Raw genomic sequence first — 15,664 nt, forward strand, 5'->3', positions numbered from 1 at the left:
CTCTAACCGAGCTAACCGGTCAGCCCAGCGCAAAGTTTTCATTGCTACCACCAGTCACAGGCTAAATGGGTAGCTACACCAACCATGATACACATGATAACAGAGGCAAAGCAGCAGCCATCAGCACCATTCCTCACCAGAGATCACTGGGGGACTGGAACACCCTTTGGAAGTGTAAAAACTATCCCCGCTGGCTACAGAAAATACCACCTCCAAGTAAGTACCTGTTTATTGTAACTAATTTTACAGCAATTCCTCAGTGCACCTGAAACTCACCCAAATTGCACAGCCAGCAGACACGAGTTAGGATAGCTAGGTATAATACGTACACTTAAAAACATACCCACCAGAATGGCTAAAGTAAAAAATGACAATAACAAGTATTGGCAAGGATGTAGAGAAACTGAAACCTTCATGCATTGTGGTAGAAATATTTCTAAATGGTACAGACACTTTGGAAAAGTTTTAACTTTTTTTTTTTAAGTTAAATATAAATGTATCACACAACCCAACAATTCCAGTGCTACCAATCTACTTTAGATCGATAACATGTCCACACAATGACATATATGTGAATGTTCATAGCATCATCAGCATAATAAAAAAATGTAGACAAGCCAAATGCCTATCAACTGGTGAATGGATAAACAAGGGTAGTTAGTATATCCAAACAATGGAACACTACTCAGCAACTAAAGAAACTAAATACAAGTATATGCCACAACAAGGATGAATGAACCTCAAAAACATACTAAGTACAAAATACTAGATGCAAAAGACTACAAATTATATGATTCTGCTTATGTGAAATTTCTAGAAAAAAAATTTATACAGAAAGCAAATCAATGCAGCTGCCTAAGGCTAGGGGTAGGAGCGGGAATTAACTACAAAAAAGCACAAGGCAGCTTTTTAAGCTGATAGGAATGTTGTAACACTAGATTGTGATGATGACTGCACAACCCTATAAATTTACTAAAACTACTGAATTATACATTTATAATTGGTGAATTTTATGGTGCATATACTATACCTCAATAAAGTTTTGCTTTGGTTTTTTTGGTATGTTTGTTTTTTTTTAAGTATCATTACAACGCAGTCTTAGGAATGACTATTTTAAAGCTCTGGCTGACAGCCCATTCATTTCAAATAATTTCAATACAATGAATCCTAGTATACAATTAGGATTAAGAATATTAGCATTTGCTTGAAAACTAAACATGCTACTTTGAAAGGATTCCAAGTACATCCATATCTAAACCTTACTTGATCAAATATTGCTCTTTCAGTTATGAACAATGTAATTATGTGACAAAATAATTGTCTACTGCTTACATTAGCACTGTCTCTTAGCCAGTTTATTAATTTGTTTTCCCCAACCTATGCCCGACAGTATGTATTCCTTTGTAAAAATCTCTTGCTTGGTATTGCCCACATTTTCCATTAGATTCGAAGTTTTTCTCAGAACATCTAGTAACCTAAAATAAATTTTTAGTATTTATATAAAACATGCATTTAATACATATATACCTTCTAAATATAAAAGACATTTTTGGTTTGTTTTGTTTGCTCATTAAGCCACTTACATGTGGCCCCTGATAAGTTTCAAAAATTTCATTGTTTCAAATCAGGCTTTGTTTTCACTAGTTTGGTTCAAAATTCTTCTGTTTTGAATTATCTGATGAATTCTTCTTTTCAAAGCAATGCTGCCTTCTATGCTCAGGCTGGCTTTAATTTTGGTCAGACTCCATTTCTTTCCATTCCATCAACAGATTTCCCAAAGAGGTAATGTCCCCTTCTAGGCCAGCCATTAAAAAAATTTTAACTGAGTATTTTTCCCCAAACCAAATCTCATATGAAACCCTAATAACCTACAACAGATAACAGTAGAAAGCTACAGATGACGTGGAAGAGGCACCCTACCTGCCATGGCCCAACATAATGCAAAACAGCAGCCCCAAGTTACAGCTTAAAAATTGTATGCTCTAAATTACAATCTACATTATGATTTCGGCGCAGCACAAGTACAAAAAATTACACTGAAATACTTAATCAAACAAAACTTGTAAGAAAAGAGAAACTTGAGATATACTTAAATTGAAAATACTCACTTTGAAAAACATATCTACGAAATGGTTCCCTTAAATAATTTTCCTTTAAAACTCCATAGACATTACTTTTTAGGAATTCCACTTACTACAAAGGCTGTGCATCTCTTATCATAACTCCCTATTTATGACAGATTTTTTAAAAAATCAAACAGAAGTGAAAAGCCACATTAACACAAAACATTGAACCTAGTGGAAAGCTGCCAAACGGATGAGTTGGTCAACAGGAAATACCACTTACACACAGGTGATAAAGAAAATACGATGGCAAGAATGCTCTGATAACACCATTCATGTAATACATCTATTACAAGCTTAAAGAATAGCACTATCTGCCTCTAGAATCAGGTACAAATAAAGGAAATATTCAACCAAAATGACAACAAATAATAAGGATAAACCTAACCAGCCTAAATGTCCATCTGCAGATGAGTGGATAAGGAAACTGTGGTATATCTACACAATGGAATACTACTCTGCTATAAAAAAAGAATGAAATACTACCATTCACAACAACATGGATGGACTTAGAAAAAATTATACTAAGTGAAATTAGTCAGGCAGAGAAACAGAAATACCACGTTCTCACTTTTTTGTGGGAGTTAAAAATAAATAAATAAATACACAAACAAATGGGGGGCGGAGAAGAAGACACAACAATCACAATTCCTTGAACTTGTTAAGACAAGCAAACAGATATGATACTGATGGAGGGGGGAAATAGAGGGGGGAGGGAGGATTCAGTAAAGGGACATGAAAATCAACTACATTGTATATTGATAAAATAAAAATAAATTTTTTAAAAAAGGATAAACCTGGAAAAGTGGGTTTGTACTTTTAGGAATTTTCAAATTTCTCTTTACTACAAAATATAAAGCCCTTCCCCTCAGAAATCAATGGAAAGGTGTCATGATAAATAACTTCACCACATTCCTATGAAATAAAAATAGAAATTATTGCTATGATTATACAAATGGAGGCAATACAAAAGAGTACAGAAATATACTCAAGTTTATAATCAATTAAACGATGAGCCATAATTTCAACCCTAATTATCACATTATGTAGAACTTACAATGCAGGTTTTGTGTCCTCAATTATTGAGATATATGTTAAATAGTTCAATTCACATTTAAAACATTTTATCATTACATTATCAGATTTGATAAAATCTTATCAAAACATCTACGTATTCAATATAAATCATATTGTTAAAAGTATAAGGTGACATTTAAAGAAAACTGCTGAGGTGCCTGATAAGTATTTTCTATTAAATATACACAACTTAATGTTTAGGGCTACAGAAATTAAGTCTTGCTAAAACTTTATTATGTTTTAACAAAAGCATACTTTGTGAACCATAATAAATTTCTCCAGAACCACTACCTTTTTTATTCCAAAGTTATTTCATTAGGTTAAACTTTCTTCTGTCATTCATATGTAAAAATTACAGGTTTACAATACGTACTCTTAACAGTAAAATGTTTTAAAATCTAAGCAAAGTGCACATTAAACTAGCTACAACTACTCAAACTTCTTGATTATCATCAAATAAAAAATAAATGAACACTCATTTTAATCTTTCTGAGGAAAAAAAATAGTATACCTTGCTTTAATAGAATTCCTCGGTAAGGATTTTATGTAAGATTTCTCATGTTATTTTGTTGAGTAAATTTACTTTCTCTCATTAAAACTTTTTAAACATCTAAGGGAGGACACATACTTACAATGCCATATTACATGACTACAGTATTATTAAATAAAGCAGCCCAGTATAGTTGTAAACATTTTAAATGTAGTAAACAAGACGAGGCATGTTTTTTCTCCCCCATATTTGCCATTACAATGCCCTTTCCGTGAATAATTATTCTTCCTGGAAAAGTTTTCAGGTGAATTTTAGTCTTTTAAAAAATTATACACTGAGGCCGAGCCCATGGCGCACTCGGGAGAGCGCGGCGCTGGGAGCGCGGCCACGCTCCTGCCACAGGTTCGGATCCTATATAGGAATGGCCGGTGCACTTCACTGGCTGAGTGCCGGTCACGAAAAAGACAAAAAAAAAATTATACACTGAAATAATATGTGAAAAGATTTAGTCATGGCAATTTCACTGAAGCTTTTATTGCCTCTGTTGGTAATATGACAGGGGTTGTAAGAAACACAATTGAACTTACAGAGATATGCAGATGATATTCACTAAAGATAATCTTGATCTCAAGTATTTTTATATGTGGGCACTTCTAATTTTATACATTTTACTACTTAAAAAGCATTACATTTTAAAATGTGTACCTGTTTTGACATTTGGCAAAAAGGAAACTGTACCTGTGGTTGAGCAATCAGCATGGGGAGTTTACCACAATGAAGACTGAAACACTTATGAATTAAAGCAATTCAAGTGTGTGTGTGTGTGTGTGTGTGTGTGTGTGTGTGTGTGTGTGTGTGTGTGTGTGTGTGTGTGTGTGTGTGTGTGTGTGTGTGTTTCTCTGACAATCTCTCTCTGAGACACATACGCACGCACTCTCTCGCACACACAAACAGCCATATGTGTAAGCATTATTTTAGTACAAAATATTCCCTGTAACCAGACATTTGTCTGCAGAATAAACATACCACATTAAATCACTCTTCTCTTTTCAGCCCTGGTAAGTTTCTTTTAATTTTAAGATGCCATCATAGTGAACAACCTTAACTTTTACGCTACATAATTATACTCGATGCTTTATGTATTTCTGTTTATAATTACATAGTAATTATAAATGTTTAGTACCAAACTGATGACAAACACTATTTTGTTGAAAAGGTCTTGCATTTAAAAGGAAAAATATGTAAAACCCAAGGCACTAGGCCATGAACCCATATCAGACTTTTATGAAAAAGTTTATATTGGGGGGGAAAAAAAAGCTAAAGGGATCTCATTTCAAAACACAGCATACTTGAATTAATCAATCTGAAAACAATACCATAACTCAAAATCTTTAAGACAGGAAACAAAACAGTACATATATATATATATATATATATATATATCTTTTTTAAATTTTTCATAATTGAAGTTCCTCTTTATATTTACAAAAATGAAATCAAGAAATACTAAAAGCAGCAGGATTCTTCTTCTCTTTTCTTTTAATAACCAATTCCAGTAACCTGAATAGAAACTTTCAAATTTTCTTTTCTTGTAGAACTGCATTCTTGAATTAAAGTTATGATTGGAATATTAACATAATATCTAAGGGGAAAGCTTTCTGGTTGATTTTAAAGTAATGCAAATAAAAAGCAATTTTAACATGTCATTGTTTCTTAAAATCATTTCCACATTTGCATAAAATATACTGCTATTCTGAAATACATTCGTTTTTTAATATCAACACTAGACCTCAGAGAGTGCCTGAATATACCAAGCGAAGTCTATTCCTCTTAAAGACCAGTCATCCAACATTTGAAGTTTTACATTTTTAACCTGCCTTACAGAAATGTTTAAGAAAGCAATAAATCCTTCTTCACATGTCAGTAAGTGAACAGAGAAATGAGCATTTTCAGCATGAAAGCAGTTCATGGGTCTTGTAATAATAATAATAATAATAATAATAATAAGACATACAAGACAGCCCTTTGCTTTGATGTGAAAACTGAGCAAATTTGAGTGAAACAAAACAGTAAAGAGACTAAATAATTTATGAAAATAGAAGTCAGATTGGTATTTTGCACCAAATGTATGCTTGTTTGAAAATCTTTGCTCCTGAAGTAAGTATTTGGCAACCACAGTGATTAGCAGTTAAAACAATTTCAACAAAATAAGAAGTCATCAAAAATGGACTATTTGTCTGAAAAAGCAGTACCTATATTATGAAGATTGAACTTCATGGCTCATCACAACCATTTTCAAAATTTAATTCCTACTATATCTTCTTATAAATTAAGAGAATTTCATTTGTGTTCCATAGTACGATGACCAAGAAAACAAACAAAAAAAAATAAACCAAAAAATAAACCCTCATGCCTAAATTTAGATTGTATTGTGTAGCAATCCAAAACATTCAAAACAAATTAAATAGTTTAACTTATTCAACAGGCATATAAGCATTTCAAAAGCATTATGAAATCCAATTATGTAGTGCATAATGTAGACAGGAGGGGAATCTAACATTATGCAAACATTTTCTAAATAAAAGCTCCCTGTAGGACAACTATATATAAACATGGGTTAGATAAGTGCAGACTAGTTCTGTGGAACCTTTTTTGAAATCAAGAGTCTGAAACACAATACATTTTTCTGGTAGGCACCAAGTTATCCTAAAAATTTTTCACGTTGGTTATTTTGACATTTCTTTCATCAGATACTCTACTCATGTCAACAATACATGTGATTTGCCAGAAAAAAAATCCCCCCAAACCAAAACACCATTCCAGATCCGGTACACTTAAATATATCACTCTCATTGGAAGTGCTATCAGCAAAGTCTTTGCAACTAGCCCAAAGCGTATATTTAAGAAGTTTTTATAAATTGTTTGTGATGTTCATATGTTTTAATTCTTATGCCAAACTGTTTTCTGATGAAGACAGCATTGTGCTTTATGCAAGAATGGAAACCTCAAAATAATCACCATAAAGCTTCTAAGACTTATGGGTGAATAAACTAGGATGGTCCACAGAGATAAGATGAAATCCACAACGTTGGAATTATAAATGTTTAGAGCGGCCCAGACTAGAAGACAAGCCCAAACCACCATTAGAAGAATGAAATACGATATGGTCCAAGATGTATCCTTAAAGTTTTGTCTCAACCCTCAGTCTGAATTGTGAGGATTGATCTTCAGTTCAGTCCAGCCAGCAGAAATTGACTGTGCAATTTTCCGTTGTATTTATTGTACAGACTATGTACATTCTAGAAGGTTCCTTTAGTGCTACACTGTTGTACTTTTTGTCCCAGCAATTTGAGGGCGTGCAAATTCCACAAAGTCATCAATAAGAACAGGCCATGCTCCTGGGGAAAAGGAAAAATATGGGAGAAAGGGCAGGAAAAAAAGGCAGAAATAAGGCTAATATTTTAATAGAATCCTTTGTTTTTTTAATACCTTCCTCGTAAGAGTTAAAGTAGATCATTCTTATCTATTCCCACAGGTCTTTCAAAACTCAAGCTTTTTAGAATTACTATGCAAAATATTCCTTGCATTCCCTCTGCTGTATTATTCCAAGATTTGTTTGTTCCTTGAGTGATAAAAGTAACTCTCTGGCAATCAACCAATAATATGGTTTTCCAAAGGCCATCAAAGTCAGGCAATGGAAGTAGTTTGGTCAAAACTGGCAGCCTAAGGGATGGCCATGATATGATGGCATGCTGCTGGCACTGAAAGCACAGTATGGGGGAAGTTTTCAAGCATTTTGGGGCAATCTTACAAAGGAAATTAATAGCAAATGGTAAACACCATCCTATTTCATGACAGTAAATTACTAAAAGATTTAAAATGCATGTATGCATGCCTCTATCACATCCACATTTCAACCTCCAAATCAGGAAGTTCTTCAGTTTTGCGTAAAACCTAACAGAAAGCACAATTATTAGACATACGCAGGATTAAACATTTCTCACTTTTTAGTGAAGACTATAAATGACAATAAAAACAGAAGAAATAACATCCCTGGTTAGTTTAAATGGTTTTAGGACACTTCTAAAGAGGCCAGAGTCACAGGGAATTATACATACATGAAGAAATAGCAGAAAAGTATTCAATCAGTAAATATTTATTGAATGCCAAAAGTACTATACTAGGCAGCTGGAATACATTTCAAATTAGACAAAGTTACTGAACTTAAAAAGTCTACAGGACTGGCCTGTTGGTTAGAACATGGTGCTGATAACACCAAGGTCCAGCGTTCGATCCCTGCACCAGCCAATTTTTTTAAATAAAAATAAATTTTAAAGTTCACAATCAAGCTTACACACAAGACTAATAACAATAAGAAAATTCATACACATAAGCATAAAAGTACATTAAGAAGAGAATAGGTTCCTAAAGTAAACTGAAAATCCAAAAAATGGATGAAAATCACTCATGCCTTTCTGGAAGACATGAACACTGAATTGGAATTTAAATAAACTGAAAAAAAAAAATTGGTAAAGAGGATGAAGGCATTCAGAAGAGCATAAATAAAAGCTCCGAAGAGGGAAATCCAACTCCAAGAAAAACTGGAGTGGATAAGAAGTTCACGAGCGTGTAATAAAAAGAGACAAGAAGGCAGGTTTAAAAAAAAAAACTGGTAAGGCAAAAATTTTCATTACCTTCTTCATCATAATTAGACATGTCATCTGCGATCATCGTACTGAAGTCTAAAAGAAGATTCCAAGTATCTTTTGGTATTGATCGTTTATGATGTTCCTATTTTAAAAAACAAAAATGAAAAACATTCAAATCACTAAAAAGAGTTGGAAAAAAACAGTTCAGACAATGCTAAATACAAGAATGCCAAACAACTGTGCAATAAAATTCTGATGGTCAAATTTCTCATTCTATGTCCATTCTGAGATGAATTAGTCATGCTTCAAAATACATTAATTTATCTTTAAACACAGCAGAATTTTAGAGAAAACATACAGAACTGCAGAAAACATAAACTTACCAACAAAAATTTATTCCATAAGTCTAAGAATTTAAATCTTCCATTAAGCACTAAGTTCCAGTAGGCAATGGCCATTTCTAGATCTGTAACATTAAAAATAAATTATGTATTTCAATGCTATGAATATTTGTCCCTGTAAAAAAAACAGGTAAGACCAAAGAAATCCTAAAAAACAAAAAAGTTTTTATCCTGAATACTTATGTATTAGAAATTTCCTATATAAATAAGTCCAAGGTTGGTATCTTGTCTCCTACCAATCAATGGTCCCTTCAGGGCCTTCAGGGTAAAAATGATACCACTTACCTCACAGGGATGTTCTCAAGTTTAAATTCAGATAATGTAGTTAAGCATATTTGACTAGCTCGTTAAGTATTCAAGTGTTAGTACATGTACACCAGGGTTTTTCAACCTTGGCACTTCTGACAGTTTGGGCCAGATAATTCTTTGTTGTAAGGGGCTCCTATGCATTGTACAAAATTTAGCAGCATCTCTGACCTCTACTCACTAGATGCCAGTAGCAGCTTCATGCCACCCCCAGTGTGGCAAGCAAAAATGTCCCCAGATATTGCCAAAGGTCTCCTGTGGGGCAAAATTGCCCCCAGTTGAGAATCACTGATGTAAAGGTTGGAATGTAAAGGGATACTACTCACAATCCTACCTAATCTTATGCTCTAATTTGTTGAATGACTGGACCTTGACCATGAGGAGATCATTAGGAATATGGATTTAAAAATTAAAATTAATAATAAACTAAGATTTTTTTAAAGTTTGCTGAAGACCACATAGATGGCTTTTTAATTGGACATGGAGCAGAGAAAGATAGAGCAGCAACATTGCCATATGACAAAAAACTACCTGTCATATGAAAGAGAGGAAGAACTATGATCTCTTTCAAGGACCTAAAGTAGTTGTGAAGTATCTAGCTTTTATAAATAAATTTACATCTCCAGGACAAGAAACATTACATGCCCGGTAACCTAAAGTCCTTTTAGATGTGATCTTAAAACTGCTCCTAAAAATCTGATGAAGCATGAGAGACCAGGGAAGGCAAAGAGGGCAAGTGCTGCCCCAATTTTTAAAAACAATAAAAAAGTAAACTTAATGCTGATTCAATAAATAAATTAAAAATAGTAATTGCTAGAAACCTGAAAGAAATAAATTAAAAATAGAAATTGCTAGAAACCTGCAAGGGTTAAGAATAAGTTATATAAAACCAATCTCTCCTCTATGAAAATTCTTAGACTGGTAGAAGAGGGAGGTGTTCAGTATCTCCCTAATGATATAGAGATTTTTCTATGATATCAAGGGAACTTGAAACTAACGAATAGCTAACTGATTAAACAACCATTTCCCCAAGTGTTAATTAAGAGAATAAGGCCAAGCTGGGGGGAAGTCCCTCCAGGAACATTACTATTCTGTTGATATCCCATTCTATTCACAACTTCATCAGTGACTTGAGCAAAGATATACTAAAGCATGCTGATCATACTTCCAGAAAACACAAGGCAGAGGGATGGACGATATTACTAACACAATAAAGCAGCCTCATCATTTTTGCTAGTCTCCCTTCTGAAGGACACTAACCTCACAGAAACTCAATCAAGTGCTCGCTTTAGCAGCACATATACTAAAATTGGAATGATACGGGCTGACCCGTGGCTCACTTGGGGGAGTGTGATGCTGAAAACAACAAGGCCACAGATTTGGATCTCCTATAGAGATGGCCGGTTAGATCACTGGGTGAGCGTGGTGCTGACAACACCAAGCCAAGGGTTAAGATCCCTTTACCAGTCATCGTCATAAAAAAAAAAAAAAAAAAACCTGGAACAATACAGAGAAGATTAGCATGGCCCCTGTGCAAGGATGACACGCAAATTCGTGAAGCATTCTATATTTGGAAAAAAAAAAAAAAAAAAGCTCATTCAACAAGTGACAGAAACAACTTTTATCAGAACTCCATTTAAATTTTGAGGCCAGTTAATCTCATCTATCATCCCTAACTATTACTCAAAATGCAGATACCCTGGTTATCTTCTAACTCTCATCCCAATCTCCATCACTGATTTTTTTTCCTGATTTTATTATCCCTGTTTTCCCTCCTTCCTGACCCTACTATACTCCTGGAATGTCCATTACAACACAACTAACTTCCCCGTATCTTGAATTTCTTCATAGACCGCTCCTTCAACCTCTCTGTGCTACCTGAAGCCTGGCACTATCCAAAAGACACTAACTTCTGGCATTACTCAAGTGGCAGCTGCTAATTATCCCTCCTACAGGAGCATGGACAACTTTCTTAGATCACCATCGCCACGTCCAAATCATTGCTCTACCATCATGGAAGTACCCATCTGCTCTATGAAACACATACCAGCTGGCTCTATCACTTTATCACTCCTCATCTCTATCATCCCATTTAAACCCACCACATTCACCAGTGTTTTTGGCCCTTGGTTCACAGTTCCTCTTGACCTCAAGTTCTGCCATTGTCCTGAAGGTCTTCAATGTCCATGTGAAAAATCATACAAACACTGTAGCCTATTAGGATTGTACTCACCTCTACTCTAGTACAAAACCAACCATATCTTAAACTTTAATTTTTGTCTCACCCCAAACTGTTCTGACTCTTAAGCTTTAAACTTCAACATCTCACATATACTCTTTACCACTGCAGTTCTCTTTCTATTCCCACTACATCTGTTCTTTAATTTCATCAAGATCTGGTTCCCCTCATGCTCTTTACTTCAGCCATACCCTTCCCATAATCCTTATAACTTTTCCTTTGTCAATCTTTCAAATACAACTGCTCTGCAAAATTCGAATCCTGGATGAATATAATCTTCAATCTTCCAGGGAAATATATGATTTCAACACTGGCACCATCAAATTAATAACCTACAACTTTAGCAAGGCTCTCCATTGTTTTACCTATTAAAATGGCCACCCCTTCAATTTCTCTCAGCAGATTTTTCCAATTTTCTTAACTCCCTATTCCACTTTCCTAAGCAGATAACCTCACCTCCTACCTCAAAGAAAAATATATAGGCTATAAGGCAGAAAATCTCCCATCTTCACTGGACCATGAAGAGGTTCGAGTATAGGAACTACATATCCTCAAATTAGCAGACTGAAACACACAGTAGGCATTCAGAAACTGCTGAAAGAATGAACTTGCCATAGTTTCACAAACAAATATACTTACCTTTGACTCTATTATCATCACCTTCCTTTAAACTCAATGAAAAAGGTGCCTCTTCCTTCTTCTATCTAAGGATAAGCCCCTTACACCTTTATTCTGGATCTAATGCCATCCTGCCGCTTCAAGGAATCTTACCTATTGACTAACTTTCCTCTCTCTCTACACCTTCAACTTTGCCCTATCCTCTGGCTTTTTGCACTCCCCAAAGAAACATGCTCAGGTTATCACCTATTTTTTAAAAATCTTTCTTGGATCTCTTATCCCCTTTACTAGCTACCCTCTTTTTCATTCCCTTCACAGATAATCTTGAAATAGTACATGGAGTCTTCTACTTTTATACATAATTTGTTCCTGAAAACATGTTAAAAGTCAAATTCAGATCCCCATGTTTTAAGAGAACTAAAAAAATGTGACATTAATTCCTAATCGCACTTCCTTTTTAGTCTTTGCAGTCTTTAAAGCTCTATATCCAATATTCCTTTCAGGTTGTTTAATTCTGTTCTTTTCTTTACCAACTCAACATACAATAATTTAGATTAAATGTTCAATTAAGACTAAAGATGTGCCATTATTAGCATGCCTAATTCACTTCAAAGGCATTAAATTTAAGAAAACTAAGCTTATTACTAGTGTTGGCATTTTTTTCGTTTTCAACTAACTTTTATAAAATAAGGATGACAAACAATGAAATATTCAAAAAACTACAAACCATGAGACCTAAAAATGCCCATTTGTCAACTGATACACTAAAATAGGAATCTGACAAGAGTAAGAGTATACATGTACAGTGTTTGAAAGTTCAGGTTGTGGAAGAAGATAACTTCTTGTAGTCTAGATTGAATGCCCCATTTCTTCACCTCCCCCACACTCTAATCCTATTAACCAATGTCTACCTCCATCATCCACCCCACTGAAATTAATCTCTAAAAGGTCAGCAGAATCTTCTGGTTGTCAAACACACACTTTTATGTCCTTAATTTACTTGGCTCTCTGCCATATTTGACAGAACTGAGCACACCTTGTGGTTGGAACTGTCACTTCCTTTGGCTTCAATGACAGCACTCTATTGATTTTCCTCTGTCCTGTCTGGCCTTCTCATTCTCTTTTACTGGCTCTTCTTCCTCCATTCATCCATTAAATGTTGGTGTTCTGTAACAGTGTGTGTCAACAATAACTACTACTCCTGCTTCCCTCAGTTTTTCAAACCTATACCATTTCTCATGTTATACATTCATCCACCTGTAACAACTCCTAAATCTAAAACCTATCTGTGTATTCTAGATTCATATGCATATCTAATGGCCTAAGGACATCTTCAACTGGGTATCCACAAACAACTCAAACTCAGCAGGGCTCAAACTGAACTCATTATCTTAACTTCTTTTTTTTTTGGGGGGGGGGGGGCTGGCCTCTACGGATGCGAACCCTTGACCTTGATGTTATAACTTATGTCTACAGACCTGCTATCCCTTCCCTCTCTCAATGACTGCCACACCCCCTACACAGTGTTTCTCAATGAAACACAATTTCTCATTGTGAGGAACTGTCCCATGCACTGTAGGACATTTAGCAACCCCCTAAAGCCAGTAGAAACCCTCAGTCATTATGACAACCAAAAAACACCATGACAGATTTCCAAATGTCCCCAAAATGTGCTGAGAATTGCTGGGGAAGACTCCGTTTCTTCCTCATTATACACATCCAATCAAAACTCTCTCATTTTGCCTTCAAAGTACCTTTTAAATCTATCTCTTCTCTATCCCCCGTCAGGGCCTATGTTAGGGTACTCTTCATTTCTAACTAAATCACTGTGACAGGTTCCATAACTAATCTCTCTCTTTGTAATCCTGCCTCTCCTCCTTTAAAAGAACCACAAGGCTGTGAGACAGACCTTTCAGGCATGAATTTGGTGTCACTTCCATGATAAAATTCTTCAATGATTTCCCGTTGCTTTCAGACAAATGAACTTACTTGCAGTTCTTCAAGGTGTGATGTTCTCTCACCTCTGAGCAAATGAACATGCTAATCCCTCCACCAGGAATGGCAGCTTCTTTTTTCTTTTGGCCTTGAAAAAGGGCATTCATTCAAGGCTCAAAAATTGTAACCTTTTTGAAGATATCGCAAACTTCCCCAGACAGACTTAAGATGCTCCTGACTCCATGCTCTCAGAGTAAGCAGTCAATAAATGTTTTTGAATAAAAAAGGAAAACTCGAAAAGATCAATGTTATAACTAAGAAGTGAAATACATAAGATTAAATTGCACAAGAAAAAAATGTCAATTGCCACAGGTACAGGAAAACTGCCCTTTAGAGCGAAATGTTTCAGTGACAGTGAGAACAGCCTAGCTAGAAAGAGGTGGTTTTTGTTTGTTTTTGGCTGGCCAGTACAGGGATAGAGGTGGTTTAACACAGTAGTGTTAAACTCTCTTAAACCCCAACTCTACCTATCACTAGTTAAGTGGCCTTGGGCAACTTAGCTGACCTCTCTGTGATTCAGGTTTTTTGTTGTTTTTTTTTTTTTAAAAAAACACGGAACACTTCACAAATTTGTGTGTCATCCTTGCGTGGGGGCCATGCTAATCTTCTCTGTTATCACTCCAATTTTAGTATATGTGCTGCCAAAGTGAAGCAAGCACTGTGATTCGGTTTAAAATGAAGATAACATTACCTACCCTTACTGAGTTCTTGTAAGGATTAAGTGACTTAATAATACACATAAAGCATTTACACAATGCCTGATAAATAATCCATGCATCCTTACTATTATTTATTTTAAATAATTCTTTAAATTATTATTATAGATTCTGAAGTAGTTTTAGAAAACCGAGCAAATTCAGTGATAAGGAAGAAATAAGAGCATTTAGAATAAATGAAAGAAAGAGACAAGCAAGTCCTAGAAACAGTATTGCCTAAAACTGAGAAACCTTCCAAATGAATCCTTAAGGCCTTACAGTAAAATTTAAAATGCAAACAGAGATACTCCCAATATCATTCTTTCAAACAGAATCAACAAGGGCAACATGGATTTTCCTAAAAGATTATCAATTGAATGCAGGATGAACATGGAAATTAGTTGAGACTAGACCTAAACATAGTCCCTAAGGTAAATAAAATGTTGCCAACTCACTAGGGAGGATGGAATGGTAATTAAAAATCCTATTCCCAATGTCTTAATTTACTCAAAAATATCTACAGTTAACACAACACAATATAACAAAAAGAACAGAGACTGTGAAGTCTTAATACCTGAGGTCTAGTCCCAGTTCCACCAACTCTATAGTTATGTGACCTTACTAAGTCTCTCCAGCTATGAGTTTCTTCATCAGTATGATGAAGAACATGCTTTTTACCTAGCTCAAAGGGTTGTGATGAGAACTAAATGAGATTATATGTATGAAAATGCTCTTTAAAACACTATAAAATTATGTCTAAATATTAAATGTTTAACAAATAACAATATCTTTTAAACCACCTGCACAGGTAAAAGATTCAAGGTGAAACACAATTCTCAACAAAATGACCTACAGACTTTAGTCTAATAAAAGCTCAGTATGGCTCTAAAAATAACATGGCTGTCCAAAAACCTATGTAATATTTGACCAAATTAATAGACTGAACAGTCTAACAAAAAATAACAGATCTACAGTGTTCTACATTAAACAGCCTCCTTTTGGAATATTATGTCCAGTATTAAAAAACTCTGTTTGGAGAGAAACTGAAAAATTGGAAATGTGTTTGGGGGG

General features: G+C 34.8%; 1 protein-coding gene, 1 non-coding gene and 1 pseudogene across 3 annotated transcripts in view; 1 reads left to right on the forward strand and 2 right to left on the reverse strand.

Annotated features, from left to right (window-relative positions):
* Positions 1-5,162: 5,162 nt before the first annotated feature.
* The window catches only part of DCUN1D1 (defective in cullin neddylation 1 domain containing 1), a 29,055-nt gene continuing 18,553 nt past the window's right edge, over positions 5,163-15,664 (reverse strand). For both annotated transcript variants that reach the window (XM_063097360.1, XM_063097370.1), the window contains exons 5-7: positions 8,723-8,805; positions 8,385-8,481; positions 5,163-7,088 (exon numbers count right to left, since the gene is read on the reverse strand). In XM_063097360.1, the coding sequence (XP_062953430.1) occupies positions 7,009-7,088; positions 8,385-8,481; positions 8,723-8,805 (260 nt within the window). In that variant the 3' untranslated portion in view covers positions 5,163-7,008. The remainder of the gene's footprint in view (positions 7,089-8,384; positions 8,482-8,722; positions 8,806-15,664) is intronic.
* On the forward strand, positions 10,506-10,620 carry LOC134365261 (U6 spliceosomal RNA; annotated as a pseudogene).
* On the reverse strand, positions 14,445-14,553 carry LOC134365196 (U6 spliceosomal RNA). The gene has a single exon (XR_010021955.1). It is a non-coding gene; the product is annotated as a U6 spliceosomal RNA (small nuclear RNA).

This window comes from Cynocephalus volans, chromosome 1, assembly GCF_027409185.1.
Source record: "Cynocephalus volans isolate mCynVol1 chromosome 1, mCynVol1.pri, whole genome shotgun sequence".
NCBI classification, from domain to species: Eukaryota; Metazoa; Chordata; class Mammalia; order Dermoptera; family Cynocephalidae; genus Cynocephalus; species Cynocephalus volans.